This window comes from Buteo buteo, chromosome 3 (genome assembly GCF_964188355.1).
Source record: "Buteo buteo chromosome 3, bButBut1.hap1.1, whole genome shotgun sequence".
Taxonomy (NCBI): Eukaryota; Metazoa; Chordata; class Aves; order Accipitriformes; family Accipitridae; genus Buteo; species Buteo buteo.
The window spans coordinates 32,680,158-32,700,721 of NC_134173.1; the positions used below are offsets into that span (position 1 = coordinate 32,680,158).

At 40.0% G+C, this 20,564-nt stretch overlaps 1 protein-coding gene and 2 non-coding genes across 4 annotated transcripts; 1 reads left to right on the plus strand and 2 right to left on the minus strand.

Annotated features, from left to right (window-relative positions):
- Positions 1-35: 35 nt before the first annotated feature.
- MCM4 (minichromosome maintenance complex component 4) lies at positions 36-13,017 on the plus strand. 2 transcript variants are annotated; one of them, XM_075023265.1, is made up of 17 exons: positions 36-198; positions 777-880; positions 1,124-1,282; positions 2,016-2,179; positions 2,267-2,365; positions 2,516-2,611; positions 2,699-2,794; positions 3,238-3,376; positions 3,825-4,045; positions 4,564-4,684; positions 6,499-6,758; positions 8,686-9,051; positions 9,396-9,523; positions 10,844-11,051; positions 11,606-11,834; positions 11,946-12,079; positions 12,447-13,017. In XM_075023265.1, exons 2-17 carry the CDS (start codon positions 808-810, stop codon positions 12,537-12,539), a joined length of 2,586 nt encoding a protein of 861 aa, XP_074879366.1. In that variant the 5' UTR covers positions 36-198; positions 777-807; the 3' UTR covers positions 12,540-13,017. The 2 variants fall into 2 exon arrangements, with proteins under 2 accessions (XP_074879366.1, XP_074879365.1); XM_075023264.1 differs by lacking the exon at positions 36-198 and adding an exon at positions 563-625.
- Positions 13,018-19,924: 6,907 nt separating this feature from the next.
- Positions 19,925-19,997, minus strand: TRNAA-AGC (transfer RNA alanine (anticodon AGC)). The gene has a single exon. It is a non-coding gene; the product is annotated as a tRNA-Ala (tRNA).
- Positions 19,998-20,491: 494 nt separating this feature from the next.
- Positions 20,492-20,564, minus strand: TRNAA-AGC (transfer RNA alanine (anticodon AGC)). The gene has a single exon. It is a non-coding gene; the product is annotated as a tRNA-Ala (tRNA).

Genomic DNA, 20,564 nt, shown 5'->3' on the forward strand with positions numbered 1-20,564 from the left:
GACGGACGGGACACGGGACAAGCTGTGACATCAGGACCGCTCAACTCGGGGGCCGGAGAAACGCGGGTAGACCTCGGCCAGACCGTTCCGAGGAGAGGGAGGCGTCACGGGCGCCACGATCGTCTAACGGGCAGTGGCAGGGAAGAGGATTTGAGCGCATTTTTATGTCTCTTGCCGCAGGACCGGCTCAGTACAGTAGTAGGTTCCCCCCCTCCCTCGGAGAATGGGCTGCTCCGACCTCCCCATGCCTCCCTGCCAGACCGCAGGACTAGTTTTGCCGCGAAATTCGGTCGGGTGGGGGCGGTTCCATTCTGGGCTGGGGGTGGAAGCGATTTACCATTGCTGAAGACGACCTCCGTCTCGTAGCACCAGGAGTACCCTGCAATGTACTCCTGTAACTGCTGTACCAGGTCGAGCAGGGCGCGACCCTCAACTCGGGGGCCCGGTGGGTTGACCTCCTTCCTCCTTTCCTTCTCCGTCCCGCATCCCCCCCTTTCTCCCTCCGTTGGGCGCTGCCGTTGCGATCGCGCCTACCCATTGGCCAGAAAGCCCGCGAGAGCGCGCGCACGCGATTCGGTTGGCGCGGAATTTCCTGGGGTGGCTGGAGCTGCGGGGGGCCGCAGAGGTGGGTAGGGGCGCCGGGCGGGGTTCGCTGCCCCGCTCCCCCCCACTCCCGGCAGCTCCGCGCTCGGCGTGTGTGAGGAGCGGGGGAAGGAGGGAGGGAAACCCGCCGGCCGGGGCTCAGGGCTCGCGTTCCTCTCGTCGACCCCCCGCAGGTAGGACCGCCGCGGGAGCCGGAGCAGCGCCATGTCGTCGCCCGTCTCCACGCCCAGCCGCCGCCGCGGCGGCAAGCGCGGCCGGGGCAGCAACCCCCCGACTCGTAAGTGGTTTTGGTGGGAAGGGGCCGGCCCGGGGGCGGGGGGGTCGGCGGCCGGAGCCGGCCGGAGCCAGCCCGCGGCTCTCGCCGGCGGCGGCGAGGTGGGGGCCGGGGGGGAGTGGGCGGGTGTCGGCTGCCTGGTGGGCTCTCGTCTCGTTGTCCGCCCGCCGTGCCCGTCCCTCGGCCCGCCTCCGGCGGCGTTGCGATGATTTCGACGCCGGCTGCGGGCCTGCTTGTGTCTTGCAGCGCAAGATGCTCGGTCTCCTCCTTCGCAGAAGCGTCGGACAGAGGACTCCACCTCCACCGGAGACCTGCAGCCCATGCCCACCTCCCCGCCCGCCGACCTGCAGAGCCCCAGCGGCCCCGATGCTCTCTTCTCCAGCCCCCCGCAGTTCCGCCACGCCGGTACGCCGGGGCCCGGGCAGGCCACTGCCCGCTGCGCTGTGGTGTGGCGAGCTGGCGCGGAGAACGGATCCGGCTGAAAAATACTCTGGGAGAGAATGAGTTTTTGTCTCCAGTTTCTCACTCGAGCTTGGTGTAGCGAGCAGTATGGGAAGGGAGTCGGTGGCAGGGGTGCGGATCTGCTGGTGTAGCTTCAGGTCACCGTGGGAGTATGGATCGGGGATTCTGCCTTACTCTTATGTGTATTTCTAGAAAGGATAAACTTATTAATGCAGAAAGAATTAGAGAGAGTGCTATAAAAAGCCTTTCTTGCTTTTATAAATAGGATTGGTTTTAGTCACCATAGCTGGTAGGTGTCGTGTCACTTGTTTTACAGCCCCAAAAATACTTAAAAATGGGTTTCGTCTAAAATGCTCCGTTTTGGCTTTTTATGCTTGAACACCAATGTACTTTCAAAATGCAGGACCGCTTTAAAGTTTTTCTAGCAAAGCTTTACTAGAACTTGGGATCTTTCAGAAGAGATGTTAATGCAAAGAAAAGTTCTAGGTAGACTTGCAATATCTTTATGTTTTAACATAAGGTTATCTTCTGTTTTAACAAAACACTGGAATTGATTGGCGCTACTCATTTTATGACAGTAGAGTTGAAAGAATGATGAGATGAATGCACGGGCTGAATTTCAGTCTGCTCTAAATGTAAAATGTCTTGATAATCACAATAAAACATTTTTTTATAGCTATTCCTCTTGACTTCGATATCAGTTCACCTCTGACTTACGGCACACCCAGCTCCAGGGTAGAGGGTACTCCACGAAGTGGCGTACGAGGAACGCCGGTTAGGCAGAGGCCGGATCTCGGGTCTGCCCGTAAAGCCAGACAAGTTGATTTACACTCAGATGGGGTAGGTAGATGCCTTGGATTTTGAATCTGACAATTTCCTTCTAAACAGCTATGTATATTTACGTATGCTTAATTTGTTTCCATGCAGCTGGCTGAGGATGTAGTAGCAACTGAGCAATCTCTTGGACAAAAGCTTGTTATCTGGGGAACAGATGTTAATGTAGCCTCATGCAAAGAAAAATTCCAAGTAGGTTAACAACTTGTTTTTTCCCTTTTTTAAAGGAAAAGCTGTTTTGATTTAAACAAATATTAGTTGAATCTGATACAAAGTAGGTGTTTGTACTACTAAATTCTGCTCATCTTTCCTTTCTGTCTCCCTGTTACCTCTAACATTCAGAGATTTCTTCAGCGCTTCATTGATCCACTAGCTAAAGAGGATGAAGACATTGGCTTGGATCTTAATGAGCCACGCTATATGCAACGACTTGAAGAGGTACTTGTAACACAGTGAAATCTATAACTTTTCTGTTTTAGTCTTGCATGCCATTGAGCTAAAGATTTCTTTTCAAATACCTTGCAGATTAATATGGTTGGAGAACCATTCCTGAATGTTAATTGTGACCATCTAAGATCATTCGATGAAAATCTTTATAGGCAACTGATCTGCTATCCTCAGGTGAAGTAGTGCACTTGTTTTCTGGCTTTCAAGTGGCTCTTTCATATTTCTGGCTTTTAACTTGTTTGTTTAAATGCAATATGTACTTTGTATGTTCAGTGTAATCTCTGTGGCTTCTTTATTTTACTTAAAATAAAATGTCTTGTTTCATACTAGTTAACTGCAGATATTACAGGGGTACCTCATGCATGCAAAACTAGCTGGTAAGCTGCAGTGTCTGGAGTCTTGTACTTTTTTTTTTTTCCCCTTTGCAATACCCAAGTGAATAAATCCGACCTAACCAGCAAGTTTTCTGTTATGTAGGAAAATGCTCAGCTGGCATAACTTTTGGTCATTCCTGGCTGATCAGCAGCACATAAAATGCTTTACGCAAAAATTTTATATTGTATGTTTTTTATTTTTTTTAACTTGTAAGCTTAACTGTTTCTAATAATTTTATACAGGAAGTTATCCCAACGTTTGACATGGCTGTCAATGAGATATTTTTTGATCGTTACCCTGATTCAATATTAGAACATCAAATTCAAGTAAGGCCTTATAATGCACTGAAGACTAGGAATATGAGAAGTCTAAATCCTGAAGGTAAACATTTGATTACCACGTTAGAAAAGAATCTTAAGGATTTATATAAACTTACTGAATGTTAACATAGAATTACATGAAGACCGTATAGAACTCTACTTGTGGTCCATCCAGACCAATGTCTTTCGTTTATGTAAGTCTGTTTCAGAAGCAAATGCTTTAGAGCCCAAATGCAGAATAATCTATCCATAAAGGAAATCTTTCCTGGCATCAGCTGCTCATGTTCTTAGTACTGCAAGTGCGAAGGATTCTTTCTTTTGTATAAATACTCATGTAATTTAGAATATTTGTACTACGCATTTATGATTCTTTTTGCTTTGTCTTAAACAAAATACTAGTACCTATCCAAATGTCTACCTCCCACCTGAAAACTAATGTAACCTGAAATTTTGAAGGTTATTTTAAATTTTAAGAGTATGAAGTCATGACATGAGTCTGTATTTTGTAGATATTGATCAGCTTATCACCATCAGTGGTATGGTCATCAGAAGCTCCCAGTTAATTCCAGAGATGCAAGAAGCATTCTTTAAGTGCCAGGTTTGCGCTTTCACCACCAGAGTAGAAATCGATCGTGGCAGGATTGCTGAACCATCAGTATGCAAGAACTGTAACACAACGCACAGTATGGCACTGATTCACAATCGATCCATGTTCTCTGACAAACAGATGGTATGTTGCACTTAGGTAGCGGCTAAAATGAAACAGATTATAGTTTTTGGTCCCCCACCCCCCTTATTAGCATCAATAGCATTAATGTATGTTATCTTGAGATTGAATGTTTTGAGAAAAGTGTTTTGGATCATGAAAATGGGTGAAACAACTTATCAAAAGGGTAAGTCTACTTTGGAGAAGAAATGCATTAAAAGGATGAAATGAAGTTATGTACACATCTTAAATGTTTCTGTATGGAAGCCCCTTTATATATAGTATGTCCACTTCTATCTGGACTAGGTGAGCCTTGTCTGTAAGAGCATTTTAGCCATACCAGTAGCAACTGGCAGAATTCTCATTTTCATCATATCTTTTTATTAGTAATCAGTTTTGCTGTTTGTGTGGGATTTTTTTGTTCTTGAGCAATGTTCCTGATTAAAAATAATGCTGACGATTGTGCTAATACAAGATTCTGTTGTATGCTCTGTGGAAAAGCTTTGCTTTTTTGAAACTAAGACTTAAGTGCTTTTTGCTAGATCAAACTGCAGGAGTCTCCTGAAGATATGCCAGCTGGACAGACCCCGCATACGGTTGCGCTGTTTGCTCACAATGACCTTGTTGATAAAGTTCAGCCGGGTGATAGAGTTAATGTCACAGGTAAAATGTGGTTTGAGTATTTGCATCCTACTTTTTCACTGATCTTAACTGTCTATAAAGGGACCTGATGGGATGCATGTGCAAGTGCTGAGGGAGCTGGCCACTGTCTTTGCAAGGCCATTCGGTTATCTTTGAAAAGTGATGGTGACTGGCTAAGATATTGGAAGAAATCCATTGTCCCTCCTAGGACAAGGAGGAGACCTGGGGAACTATAGGCCAGTCAACCTCATCTTGACCCTGGGAAGGTCATAGAACCAATAATCCTGGAAACCATTTCTAACCATATGAAGGACAAGAAGGTGATTGGGTGTAGTCAGCAGGGATTTACAGTGGGTAACCACCTTCTACAACGAGATGACTGGAGCAGTGGATGTTGTTTATCCTGACTTTAGAAAGGCTTTCATCACTGTCTCCCATGACATCCTCATAGACAAACTGATGGTGTATGGGTTAGATTAGTGGACAGTGAGATGGATTTAACTGGCAGAACTGCTGGGCTCAAAGCGTTATGATCAGTGGCACAAAGTCTAGCTGCAGGTTGGTCACCATGGGTATACCCTCAAGGTCAATACTGGGGCCAAACACTGTTGGATATCTTTGCTAATGACCTGGATGATGGGACAGAGTGCACCCTCAGCAAACTGGCAGACAAAAGCAAAACTGGAAGGAAGCAGTGCTTGATAGACCAGATGGCTGTGGTGCCAACAGCTTCCTGGGCTGCATTAGGAGGGGTATTGCCAGCAGGTCAAGGGAGGTGGTCCATCCCCTGTATTCAGCACTGGTGAGGCCACACCTGGAGTATTGGGTCCATTTCTGGGCTCTCCCAGTACAAGGGAGATGTGAACATACTGGAGTGAGTGAACATAGTGGAGTGAATTCAGCAAAGGGCCATGATGGTAACTGGAATCTCCATCATACGGAAAGGCTGAGAAAGCTGGGACTGCTCAGTCTGGAGAAGAGAAAGCTCAGGGGGATCTTACCAGTGTGTTTATAAATACCTGATTTGGGGTTGGGGCAGGTGGTGGTGTCAAGAAGACAGAGCCACACTTTTCTCAGTGATACCCAGTGGCAGGCAGTGGGCACAAGTTGAAATCCAGGAAATTGCAGGTAAACATAAGAACTTTTTTACTGTTTGGGTGGTCAGGCCCTGGCACAGGTTGCCCATTTAGGCTGTGTAGAGTTTCCATCCTTACAGATGTTCAAAACCTGACTGGACACGGCTTTAGCAACCTGTTCTAGTTGACTCCAGTTTGAGCCCATGGTCAAGACTAGACGCTCTCCAGATTGTCTGACCCCGATTCAGTCATTCTGAGAATGTAGGTGAGGAAGAGGCAATATCTTAAATAGTTTCTGCTGCCAGGAGAGTTGTAACATAGAGTAAGTCTTGTGGTATTGCAACCACATTTTTATAAACCACTTTGCTTTAAAACAACTGCTGTACTGCTAGTTGTTAGAGATGTATTAGAAATCTATTATTAAACTTGGCACTTATAAAAGGGGGGAATGCTGACTTCAGACATTAGTGCAGGACTTTCAAAAGCATCAAGCCTTAATTTTTTTCAAAAATGCTTAAGCATTTTCCTTGTTGAGAACACTTGTGATAGGAATGTTAAACATCATACCTGCAAAAATAGGGTCTAGACTACTTAAGTGTGTTCCATTGACTTCTACATGACTTACTCATACTGGGAGATAAACTGACTAGAGTATTCAGGCTGTTTTGAAAAGCTTTTCAAGGGAAGATGTAAAATTTTCAGGTTTTGGAATTACTATGTTTCTTCATATCTAATGCTGTGACTAAAAATTGTATTTAGGTATCTACAGGGCAGTCCCAATTCGAGTTAATCCAAGGATCAGCAATGTAAAATCTGTCTATAAGACCCACATTGATGTAATACACTACCGCAAGACGGATGCAAAACGCCTGCACGGTGTTGATGAGGAAACAGAGCAAAAAATGTTTACAGAGGAACGTGTGGAAATGCTAAAAGAGCTTTCTAAAAAAGCAGACATATATGAGAGACTTTCTTCAGCATTGGCCCCAAGTATCTATGAGCATGAAGATATCAAAAAGGTGAATCAAATTCTGTATTTCTCTTATAAGAAATGCATTAATATGCGAGTACATTTGTAGTTCCTGTTTGCTATAAAAATTTCTTGAGGCTTCCAAATTCAAAAAACTGTATATTGAGCAGTCTTAAAACTCCATGGTCTTGTCAGGATGGAGTTGGTTTTAAGTGTATCATAATCCTTTTCATGTTATTAAGGAGTGTTAGAGGGAAGATACTGAAAAGGTAGGAAAGCAGCAGAACTCAGAAAACTTAATTGCAGTATTCATCTTGGACGTCTCTTGAATGTTCAGATTACTAGTGATCAAAAAAAAGAAAAGTAGCTATAACAGAGAGAGTGATTGCTGAAAAGAGGCATTCACAAGGGAACAGTAGCTTTAAAATGACATGTGGTTGACCCTGACTTAGGGATGTTAAAACAGTTACTTAGATGTATCCAAGAAGTGACTGTTCCAATAAATATTCAGCAGAGGTACTACAACTTTATCACTGCATAAACTACAGTCAGTAGTGGGTCTCAAGGTAATGTCAGACACCAAGCAATCCTCTTCAAGTATATTCCTTTTTTTTTTTTAACAGATTTATACATTATCACATTTCATTTCTGAAATGGCTAGAAGTTGAATTCAAAACCTTACAATGATTTCCTGATGAAATTGAAATACAATAATGACAATTCCATTTGTCGTTACGTCCTCACCACACTAATAAGGCACATCAGGGCAGTGGGAGGAGTTGAGGAAAGCTAGGGGACCCTTCATCAAGGCAGATCTTCAGGTTCTGACAAAAATCTGTTCACAACAACATACAAAGTTTCTATCTTTAATACTTGAAAGTGCTTTAAACCCACATGCATTGAACACCAATACTCTATATTGGGGACCTCAAGGAAAATCAAATGGGGCAGGTCATACTTCTTGTAACTACTGAACAGGTTTTACTGACCTCCACAAGTTGTTCTAAGTGAATGAGAACAGAACTAATACAAATAGCTCACTCCATGCCTCTGCAAGGTTTGTGTGCTGTAAGAAATTGTGCATAGGCTTTACATGGTGTACCGGTTTCCTTGCTGTTTCCAGCTGTCATTGTCACTGACCTATCACTTCTTTTCATTGACTTTCTAGCATATATATGCTGCTAGATGAAAAAAATACAAAAATAAAACTGGGAAATGGTGAATTTTTAATCTAGTAAATTTGAAAAGGAAAAAAAATCCTCCCTGATCATTCTAGCTGATAAAATTACAAGCATATGTTTGTACTAATAATTCCAGTACTTTCAAAATACTGAAAGTTAGTTACTTTTATTTCTTTATAAACACTGCAAGCATATGCTTTCTTTAGGAAATATAAAGGACGAAGTGTTAGTAAATTCCAGTGAAATAAAAGACCTTAAACGTCATCTTTATGGGCAAGTAAAGAACTTTTAAGTAATGTTGTGTGTGCAGTAAAGCAGTTTTCCTGAAAAGAAAATGATACTTGATTAATCTTGACTAAAAAGCTGATAAAAATGGCACTTTTCTAATGAAACGAAAGAGGTAATAGTACTTTGGTCCTAGATTAAACATAGCCTTAGAGAAAATAGTCTATTCTGGCTTTCCTATTGTCAGCAGAACTTGTTATCAAAATTTTGATTACATAAGTTTTGAAATAGATTTGAAATGAATCTAATTTGGAACAAATCTAATTTCAAACTTTAATTAGAAGCTGAGTTCATAGGACCTAGCAGTTTAACTATATGTTTGTAATTAACTGGAATTGAGGATATCTATAAAGGATGAACCCTTTTAAAGACTTCTAAAAATAGTGTCAAGTGTTTTCTTTCATGTTTGAGTTGTGTTACTTTTAGCAGTGTTTCAGTTCAACAGTTGGATTTGCTCTGTTAGCTATACAAGAGGTGATGGTTTGATTTTTAAAGAGAATATTTTTATAGGGTATTCTGCTTCAACTTTTTGGGGGATCAAGAAAGGATTTTACTCGCACAGGAAGAGGCAATTTTCGTGCAGAGATCAACATTCTTCTCTGTGGCGATCCTGGTACTAGTAAATCACAGCTGCTCCAGTATGTGTATAACCTGGTTCCTCGAGGCCAGTATACATCTGGCAAAGGCTCAAGCGCAGTTGGTCTTACTGCATATGTGATGAAGGATCCAGAAACACGGCAACTGGTTCTTCAGACTGGTGCTCTAGTACTTAGTGACAATGGCATCTGCTGCATTGATGAGTTTGATAAAATGAACGAAAGCACAAGATCAGTACTACATGAAGTAATGGAACAGCAGACTCTCTCCATTGCAAAGGTAAGCACCTGTTTAATTCCAGGTTCTTTACACTAAGCATGGTATATGCTAAGCAGTTGAAAGTGAAAAGTTACCAGAATGACAAAGGATTACACTTTGTTGTTGTTGTCAGTGGATCAATCCTAGATTATGTAATAAGTCATTTACAAAAGAATATGGCTTTTGTTGCAAACTGTAGTATTTCCAGATGCTTTTGTTCTTGCTTTACTCTAAAAGCATTTTGCAATGCAGTTTTTTACTACAGAACCCATTTAATAACACTGGTGATCACATGAAGTTGGGGGAAAAAAGTCTTGGTGGCATATAGTTGCAGCTGGTTTCAGAAATGTTTTTCATTTTGACAGGCTGGAATTATTTGCCAACTGAACGCTCGTACATCTATCCTAGCAGCAGCTAACCCTATAGAATCCCAGTGGAATCCAAAAAAGACTACTATTGAAAATATTCAGCTTCCTCATACACTGTTGTCAAGGTACAGAACTCCTGCTTGCATGTCTCATTTTTATGAGATGTTATACTTCCTCTTGTGAAGATGATTAAATATAGTAAAACAGAACAACTGTGTTCCTTGTAGTGTAATGGAAAACTTCAATAGCACTTATTTTTAAATGCTGTTCTTACAGCTTCTGTGTGAGCGGAGAACTGCCTTTTTAGTATTTGGACATTGACCTTGAGCAGATGTAATGAGATCTGTAGGATCTCTTTATTTACTTCTATGTTGTTGTTTTTCTGTTGTTTCATAATCATCTCCTAGAAAAGAGTTGTTTTGAAACTTACAGTATTGATAATGTCAACAAAAGCTCAGGATGTTTTTCTTAGCTCTACAAAACTTCTAAAGTGAAATGCTGATGATGAAGGAACTTGCACTGGAGGTGGTAGAATCTGACGATCTGTGCCTGCTTCATGTTGTTCTGTAAAATTCAGTTGGGGAGGTGGCAGTGCTAGCCCTTTGGGCAATAGTTGTTACAGCAACATTTAGTGTCTGCTGATAGAAAATTAAACTATGTGCTGCAGTTGCATCTTGTGAGGAATTCCCACACTAACTGGAAATTGGAAGTACACTGATGGTATACTGGGTATTCCGAGAACACATACAGCTTTGATTTCAATTAAGAGCTGCTTAATTTAGCTGCTTAGTGACAAATGCTACCTTAGTACAGGTGTACTGCATGAAACTAGGATTAAGCAGCATCTCAGTTCCACCATTTATAGGATTTAAGCTTATGAAAAGGCATGATTGGCTTGCTAAAAATTACTCATGTCTGCCTATAGTTGAGTGTAGTTGAATATATTGTTTGTAAAATTTATAAGCCATTTTCTTCAGGATTAAACTGCAAGTACTTTAAAAAATATATTTATTTATTTACTTCAGTTTTTATATGCCTAAAATAATTATATAGGTATGTGCCCTGTTTGCTGTTGCCTTTCAGGGCAGTTTCTTTAGCAGCAAGTTCTGTGTATTTGGTGTTTGTGGGGTTTTTTTGTGGTTTTTGTTTGTTTGTTTAAGAAAACAAAAACTGTCAGCCTTGAACAGGGGATCTGAATTTTGTAGAATGCATCTCGCTTTCAAAGTTTCAAGTCCATAGGATGAAAGCAAATTCGCTATGCTGTTCTGTACTTTCAGAATTCTAGAAAATTTATCTTTTCAGTTTAATAGTGTAATTCCTACTTAGAGTAGGAATTAATAATCAAATAATTTCTTCCTGTACTTGTTAAGTCAAAACCCCTAAACCAAACTACTTTAAAAGGCAAAAAGGTACACACACTTACAGTGGATTCTTATCCCCTTCAGATTTGACTTGATCTTTTTAATGTTGGATCCACGTGATGAAGCTTATGACAGACGTCTTGCTCGCCACTTGGTTTCACTGTACTACCGAAGTGAAGAAAAGATGGAGGAGGAATACATGGATATGGCAGTATTGAGGGATTATATTGCATATGCTCGTAGTTACGTAAATCCCAGGTTAAGTGAAGAAGCAAGCCAATCCCTTATTGAGGTAAAGGAGTTGCTGTTAATAATGTTCCAAGTCCTTACTGACTTGTCAAAAATGGCAAAATCCCCTCGTGTGTATGCTTCCTATTTTTATATAATTTTGTATAAGACTCTTCAAACAGCTCTAAAAATCTCCAGCGATCAGTATAAAAGTCATTTTGCGCTTTGATTGTTAGCTTTCAGATGTGTTGGGTTTGGTTCTATTACATTAATAAAAGTATAAAATTCTACTGAAATGAAATGTGTCAGTACAGACAGAAGCACTATTATGTTAAGACTAGTCCTAAGTTTTCAAGTAATTCAGTAATTCAAAGTAATTCAAAACTTGACTCATTATCATGGCTTAATTGCTTTATAAGGGAATTGTGTTTATGTGATGTGGTTATCCTTCATTGCAGAAGAATTGTGAAGGTATATGAGCAGAAATAGTGTTTGGAGCAGCTTGCCAGAATTGCTTGTATCTGAAATAAGAGGTGGGGGATGAAGGTGTCCTGGTTTCAGCTGAAAATAATAGATATAACAGGATTTCCTGAAATAGTCAATGATTCTTCTTTTCAGGCATATGTGGACATGAGGAAGATTGGTAGTGGCAGGGGAATGGTTTCTGCATATCCTCGACAGCTTGAGTCTCTAATTCGACTCGCAGAAGCGCATGCTAAAGTACGCTTTTCTGAGAAAGTTGAAACAATCGATGTAGAAGAAGCAAAACGCCTCCATCGGGAAGCACTGAAACAGTCTGCTACTGATCCAAGGACTGGAATTGTGGATATATCCATTCTCACTACAGGTTTGTGTTTTCATAGTGATAAGGCTGGGATGCTTATTGGGCTTTTGTAATTTTTAAATATAACTGTCCTCCTTAGTTTATTTCTAAAAGGCATTTTCTTTCTTTTATAAGGAATGAGCGCAACAGCTCGTAAGCGGAAAGAGGAGTTGGCTCAAGCCTTGAGGAAGCTTATCCAGTCAAAGGGTAAAACACCAGCTTTGAAATACCAACAGCTTTTTGACGATCTCCGAGCACAGTCTGATACAGTAAGTTTCCTGCTTTGTTTTTACATCTTCATTAATTTTAAAAGTATGGTGATTTTCCAAATCAACATTATCTTGTTTTCAAATCACATTATGGAGGGAAAGGGAGACACTTTTCAGCTGACGTGACCAGAAAGCCAGTTCTACAGATAAATGAGCTGAATCTTTGCTGTATCTTCGTTTATTCTGGCTTCTGAAATAGCAAGCTCAGCTTCAGGGTTCTGGGCCAGATTCCAAATTACAAAAAGAACATACTAAAGCTAAAAAAACCTGATAAGGAAATTGGTAGGAAGTAAGGTATTTTTACAGTCTTTAAAGTATTCCCTCCCCCACTCCCCCATCTTTACTTGATTTACTACTTTTTTTTAAGGCTGTCACTAAGGAAATGTTTGAAGAAGCACTTCGTGCCTTGGCTGATGATGACTTCTTGACTGTGACTGGAAAGACTGTTAGACTGCTGTAAGTTAGCCTCTCCTTGCAAGCTAGCTGTCACAGCTTTATGTTGCCTTGCCTTACTTAATAGTGTCAGTCTGCAAGATCTTTCAGATTTGGGACTATCATTTTGCTATGACAAGCATAGCTTTTCCTTGCAAGTCAGCTGTCACGGCTTTACTTTGCCTTACTTGCTGTATTGCCAGTCTGCAAGATTTTCAAGATTTGGGGCTATCGTTTGGTGTGACAAGTGTAGTGGCGATTAAGTGCCACTTCTTTCAGCACAAGAGATTATGAAGAACCTAAAAAATCCTTAGCTGAATAACGCTATTTACATTTTAGCTAAATGTAATTACTAATATGTCAAGTGCCATGTATGTTTATGAGGTTTGTAGAACATGTCAACAATGTTGTATGTATTTCAAATTGAATTGTAAAAATTCATCTTAAATGACTTTTTAGTAGATGCAATTTGACTACTAGTATTGCTGTAATCCAAAATAAAGTTATTGGACTTAAAAGGGCTCTTTAGCATTCATTTCTGGTGAAAATTAGCCTATCCTGTGCTGAGCACTTTTCAGTCTAGAATTGCGAATTTTAGGAAGCTTTCCGAGAATGTCAAAGGAGCTTTGCTCCCCCTCCCCCCCCGCCTTGAGTGTAGTTTGGTAGTTTCCTCACTGTAAAAAAGGCAGATAGATTCTACTTGAAAACAAATTTTCTTACTACACACTTAAGCATGACTGGATAAATTCAGTTACCCATCTTCGGTGTAATCTCATGTAATCAGTCCTGAAATAACAAGGTCCAGTAGCACATGACTGGAGAATCTTTCCTCATTCTAGGCAGGGCAGATGCTCTCAGCCATTGCATGTCAATAGCTGCTACTGTTTTCACAGCTGAGCTAGCAGAAGAGTTCCCCCAATTCACTTCAGTGCAGACAGCACCAGGCTGATCTCAACTGCTCACTTAGGCCTTTTAAGCTGAAGTAAGTACTCCTATATTCTGTGCCACTGCTTCCAACAGAAGGGAAGCAAATTTCCCCTATGTGAAAAGGGAGCACTTTAAAACCTAGTTTTTCTTGCTATTGGTTCATTGTATGAGCAAGATAGTTTAACTGTAGTTGAATTTTCAGCGATTTGGTTTTTTGGTACAGGGGAGGAACTCTCCATCTATCCTAGAGTTAAAAATACAATGTATGCCAGAAGCATCAGGTTAAGCCACAGCCATCTCCCTAGTCTTGTTTATTAGTACACAAGTCACGATCATCTCATCTTCGTGGCTTTTATGGGCTGGAAGGACTTAGTTCATGTTGTGCTTTTCTGTAGAGGAAGTCTAGGTTCCCTACTGCAAGGCTTAAAAGTTAGATACAGGTAAGCTGAGATCTCAGGAGCTTGACACTTCTCAAAAGAAGAGTCTGTAAAATAAAATTCCAAACTCCCTTAAATACCAGAATAATAGATGCTCTAGTGGCACTTGTCTCACAGGATTATATTTTCTTCTTTGCCATGTTACTAGTTATTTTGCTTAGAAAACAACCATGTCGGGACCTCTTCTTTCCTTCCCCACTGTTAATATACCTTTATTTCAGAGGTAGTATCTGCCTTTTATGCGAGACTGATACAGTTCTAAGCAATTACTTTTTACTTTTTGAAAGCATCACTTGCATACTTTTTTCCATTTACATTGCTTGGTCCTTGAAGTACTACCTCAGTTCACAAACCTTTCTCTCCTGTTTTTCCACTCTCATAGCTATAACAAGACTACCCTTCCTACTACTTGGTACCCCTCTTGTCAGACAAAACACCACCATGAAATTTTCTTAAATATGTTTTTAAGTTTAAGAAAGTTGATTTAGTGTTTTGAAAAAATACATAATTCAAATAGTGATGCATCTGGCTATGCCAGCAAAATTCCTCAAATTAAAATTGCTTGTCAGTATGGAAACTATTACTGTAAAACAGAAATTGGGTCCTTCATCTACTTGCAAATTCTGAATGTATATTGAATTGCATAGCCACAAAATCAAATGTTCTAGGAAACATAAGAAAGCTTTGTTTGTAAAAACAGATTTCAGCTCCCTTTCAATTTAAGATGACAATTCACCATCTTTTTTAAAGTAAAACACTACTAATTACTCTATTTAGTGTTTACAGGGTTACTTGCAGAATAATCCCTCTAGGTGGCTCTTAAAGCCTGTATGTAGTAGTTGATGATTTGTTTTCAGTCTGTAGTGTTTTTTTTAAATAAGCAAGGACTGCAAGTGTCACTCTATAATTAGGTAGATAGAGAATGGAAATGCTTGTAAACAGTCTTTTGGTTAAAAAAAATATCTGATTAAAAGATCTAACCATCCATATGCTAATTTGAAATGTACACAAAGCAAAAGGACGATGAAAGTAATTTACTTAGACTGAGAATATTTTCCTTACTCTATGCAATAGTCTCAAACTGTATATCATAATTTACTGCTGTATTTACTCTATGCTGTTAGTAGTTACAATTAAGTTCATTTAAAAAACTCGAGACATTTAAAGGGGAACTAGGGGAAAGCACTCCTGCCAGAAACTTGATATTCTTAACAGCAGAAACAACAAAGAAGAAAGGTATTAAAGTCCTCTGTACATTCTACAAGAGGCATAATAAAAAAGTTAAGCCTACTAGCAGCAATTATTTGTAGTAAGTCTCTTTGACAGACCATAGCTTAAGTGATCTGTTGTCTTGTCTAACACTATGAAAAGAAGCTGCTGGTGAAGTAAAATGGAATGGCACTCTTGTGTTTTTCTAGCACAGAATGCAATCACCAGTTACTTGGGGTGGGTGAGGACCCAGTACAAGATAGACCGAAAAATGTCATTTGCTACCACTGTTACTGGTTTCAAAGCTGGTATTTCATTTCTCTGCAAGCACAGATTTGATTGGAAAGTGATTTGATCCTAGTTATCCCCAGTTTTTTTAGGTGCTTCAGTAGGAACAGTTGTACACTCCTGAGAAACATGTGTCAAGATTATCCCCTGCCCATCATAACTGAGATGATATACTCACTCCCTAAGACTGTTATAGTTGGCCTCATCAAGCTTCAGTCTTATTTTTGGCAGTCACTCTGGAATTGCAGTTTTGTCTTCTTAGAAAGCCTTAGGACTTCCAGGCTTATTTCAGGAAAAGAAGAAAGTGTACTGAAGACTGCATGTCAAATAGCTGGTCAGGGAAGTGATTCTATCCCCCTTTTGCACTGTGTTTAACTAATTTCATAATTAGTGCTGCTGTGTAACTTGCTGTCTGGATACAGCAATATGGACTGAAGAAAGTAAGCATTCTGCATTTTTTTTCTGATTCGGCAAGACCACCTGTAGTCTTGTAAAAATACGCACATAGTTTACTTAAAAAGCATGGGATTCATCATCTCTGAGGTAAAGTGATAGTCAATATGGAAGCTGTCATCCAATTTTCAGTTTGCATGGCTGCCTTACAATCACATTTACAGCCAGCCTGGCACCAGCTTGAATTATTTAATGCTCAAACCCAAAAAGCTAGTTAACTGTAGGTTGTAAGGTTTCTGAAGTATAGTTTGTCTATACAATAAGCACAACCAGACTCCCCTTGTGACTGGCATCTTTTGGACTCCAAATTGATAAAACAAGAGAGTTGCATTTGCTGCTATGAAAAGTATTTTAGAAGAAATAATAAAATCTGAGCGGGAGACCTACTAATTATATTTATACAATTACTTTGTAGAGCCATAAAGCATTCTCTCTCAGTCCCCTGTATTTTGATTGCAGAGAAAACATTCACTTGGTTTGTTCAGTGACTCCTGATCATGTCCCACCTCTTAACTGGATAGGGTAGGAGTAGGTTTGGATTGCTTTTGCCTGAATTTGATTCCCTTGTCTAATGAAGCACAGAGTTTCCAATTACCGTATTTTGTAAGTGGAAGTCTTACCAGGGAGCCGCTGTAATGCCTGCACAATCTGTTTTGAAGATCTTGCTACATCTTCAGGGTACATGGTTTCTTTTATAAATGTGATTAAAAACCCCTCATATTTTTGATGTGGGTTTGTAGTCCAACTATCTCTTAACTGTTAACCATACAACTTTTTTTTCTAGTATGAAGCAGGCTTTTTACTAGTGCAACTTACTGACCAACTTCAATCAGATTTGTAATGCATCTAGTTAAGACTCCTTTGTTAGTCTTGACCAAACATCAAATACTTCAGACAGAATACAAGAAAATCATAAGAAGGTTTCCTCTAGTAATTAAAACCTTTCGTAGCTCTGAAGCAAGAGCAGCATAGTCCTTCTTAGCCTTGTTTATTGAAATCTACTAGGTACAATAATATATAGACTCTTAAAAGTACAAATAACTAGGTGTAGGAAAGCTACTAAACTTTCTTACGTGCAAGCTATATCAAAGAGTATCTCTGATGACCTCTAAAACAAATGTTAGGAAGTAGAGGAGCTTTTCACCCTTCCTCCATTTTAAGAGGTCAACTTTATTACAGTCCTTGTGCAAGTTTTTTTGTGACTTGTGAGCTGTTACCTGTCTAATTCTTAAAGATACTAAAAAGCTTAAAACAGTCATCAGTAGTTCTGAACACCTCAGACACCAAATAAAAGAAAAAAGGTGATAAACTGGCTGTTCCTAAAATTATTTTTTCTTGTCATAGTCTTGATACTGCCCAACACTGTAGTACTCAAGTGTCATTTCCTTCCTTTGTCCCCTAAAGAAGTACCCACGACAGACCCCTTGGAGTTTGGCACTTCTCACCCAATGAACAAATGGTTGGCACAAGCTTACTGAGTTGGGAGCCAGGGAAGATTTCCTTCCTGATTCTGGTTCTTAGTCATAAGCCAGGAGCACTTTCCAGTTGCCAATCTCTTCTAGCAGCACCAGATCCAGACTTGAACCAGGAGAACGCAAATACCATCCCAGAACATAACTGCGCATTACTACATCCACAATTTCAAGCCGGAGAGAATTAAGAGACAGTTGAGCCTATGTCTCCAGGCACATCATGTCCATCCAGTGAGCTGAGCTTCCAACCTCCAACAATATAGGGAGGCTAGGCTGGCTACCTGCGTTGGTATTTATGACCGTATCTCAGTTTTAGTCACATGTTATCTTTGCTTTTCAATACATGTACATGTGGGTGGGAAGATGAAGAAAGGTGAGGCACCTCCATAATCCAGCTAGTTCTTAGCCCATCTTTCTGTATGCGAAGAACAGTCATTAAGCTCTTAAGCTTGTACTCAGTAACGATGAAGCTCTAAGGCCATTATATAGGCAGATTTTTTTTTTTCATTAATTGGGCATCTCCTTACAGTATCTTTCTAAACAGTCTTGGCAACATCTGCTTGCTTGACAGTTCCACTCATGTTCCATCACTGTATAAGGCCAACATACCAGGATCACACAGTTCTTGTCACTTTTAAAAAATAATTGCCTCTCTAACCCTTATTAGAAGAGTCTCTTGTGGAATCTGCATGATACATAAACACTCCAAACTGAAATCAATATAAACAAATGAATACAAAGTAAACATAATTATGGGCCTGATCCAGCTTCTCAGCAATGCAGGGGCTAGCTGTAGAAATCCATCTAAATACTTTCTGTTCTCAGTTTCCTCTCAATAACTAAAATGAGCAGCACCAGACTGATCAGGAAGCTAAAACAGGCTTAACACTGTTTTAACTGCAAATGTGAGAATGACCACAACAGGTAAGCTATTTCCCCTGGGATAAACAATAATGCTCCCAAGTGTGCTTTTTTTGTAGAAAAATAAAATGCTATGTAGACCTTTCTCAGCTGTACAAAGCAGCACAGCTGCTTTATATGGCCTGTTTTATTTAAGTGCAACAAGCAGGTTAGAGTCCTTGCATAACCCTTTGGGCAAAACTTCAAGATGGATGTAATTGAGAAATACTCCGAACTCTGTACTCTGCCTTCACTTCATGACGAGTAAGAAGGAAAAAAAAACCAAACCAATCTATTCACTTACTTGAAGAGATCTTGGAATACTCAGGGGTCATCCGAAAAGAAGAAAAGGTATTCTTTCTCTGAAAAGGTTCATCATTAGATATTCCTGAGAGACAGATGTGTAAGTTATCTTCATCCATGCTTCTTACAACAATTGATAAGAAATCACGTATCAAAAATAATGATCAGGAATCATTTTTTATAAGGCAGCTTTACTAAAGGATGTTGGTGGGACAAGAACCCAGTGCCAAGACAGTGTGTACTGAGAACAACCCTGCTGAAAATTAGTGTATACGCAGTAGGTATAAGCATGTCCCAGACTGTTGTCAGAATGATGGCATTTGGTATGACCATTCTAGGCATCTTCTGTCTACTAATCATATTGAAAGTAGTCACTGAGACTGGTACACTTTTTTAGGTATGCCCTAGAGTTCAAGGGAAAGGTTAAGTTTTCAGCCTCCAAAGTATAAGGAGACAGGCCAAGAAGTAGAATAACAACAGTCTTTTGCTAGTTCCACGTACATTTTGTTCCTCGGCCATGAACAGAGAGATGTAAGGAAATGAGTAGGCCACCTTGCACACTGTAAGGTGCTTTGTTAACACTCAAGACAACAGATTTAGCAGCACAGGTCGCTAAGATCTAAAAAGCTGCACTTGCTGTGCAGCTGCTTCTAAAAGGGTCAGGGGGAAGCGCACCATAAAGAAACACTCAACATCTGGAGAAGGATCAAAAGGAGAAACTAATAAGGTGTTAGGGAAAGTCAGTGAATCAGTTTGATGGCCGAGGTTATCTCTGAAGCTCTAAGACAAATGTGGCAGGCATTAGCCTCTTAAAAGCAGCTCTGCAAAAACAGAAGCAGGAGAGAATGCTAAGGAGCTCAATTATAACCTGCACACAGGCCATAGCTAAAAGACATAGTTGCTGTAATGTGCTTTGTAGGATACACACTTGGGAAAGAGGTGACAACTTTTACCCTTAAAATTGAATTGACTGATCCAGCTCATACTACAGCTTCACAAAGACGCTAAATGAAAAGAAGATCCTATATTTCTGGACAGGCCACAATGGGGAGCTGGGAAAGAACAGGCATTCCTAAACTGCTCTTTTCCACTGTCTGATCAAAAAGACATGCTGATTCTGGTCTCTAACCATCATTTGTCCATTGTTTTTCATAAAGCCTAGAAAAATGCCATATTGCAGTACTCTTTTGCTGCCAAATTTGACTTAAACTGGCCAGGAAGAGTCAACAGTTATGACAGAGGATTCACATATGCAGTTATATAAGTCTGATTTTAGTAGTAAAGCTCACAGAGGAAGGAAGGGAGGAAGGAAAAAAATCAGTTTTGCCCTACTTAAAACAAAATCAACATTTTACCAAAATAGTACATACTTTGTTTTGGTAGTTTCTACTTCTAGGTATAACAATTTTTATTTAACAAAACACTGGAGAATGCGGGCATCGATCCCGCTACCTCTCGCATGCTAAGCGAGCGCTCTACCATTTGAGCTAATTCCCCTCCCTCTTACTGTTGACAGGGACCACAAAACTGTGATCATCTGGGTGTATTTAAAAATGCAGTTCCACACATAAAATAGTTTTCTCTCTTGGTCTGATCTCTATTCACAAATGAAAACATTCAACTTCGATTCCAAAACAGGTGTCAAATAATGAATTTGTAGCATTTCATTTAGTATTTTCAAATGAAGTAGTAAGAAACAAGACAAACCACAAAACCAGGTGTATAAAATAAAAGTTCATTACTTGCAATTCATTAGAGGAAGTACTTTCCAGTATTTGGTTTTCTCCCCACAAAAGTCAGTTTCTATTTTTTTTTTAAATATTAGTTAATTATTTTAATTTATTCTCATCAAACATATGCCAGGATTTAAGAAATAAACCATGTAAATCTAAAAAATAAGAACTTATTTTACTTTAAAATTCCAGTTCAATACATGAAAACATATTTTGTAGTTAAGTGTTTTTTCTCCAACAATAAACAAAACATACCAGTGGAGAATGCGGGCATCGATCCCGCTACCTCTCGCATGCTAAGCGAGCGCTCTACCATTTGAGCTAATTCCCC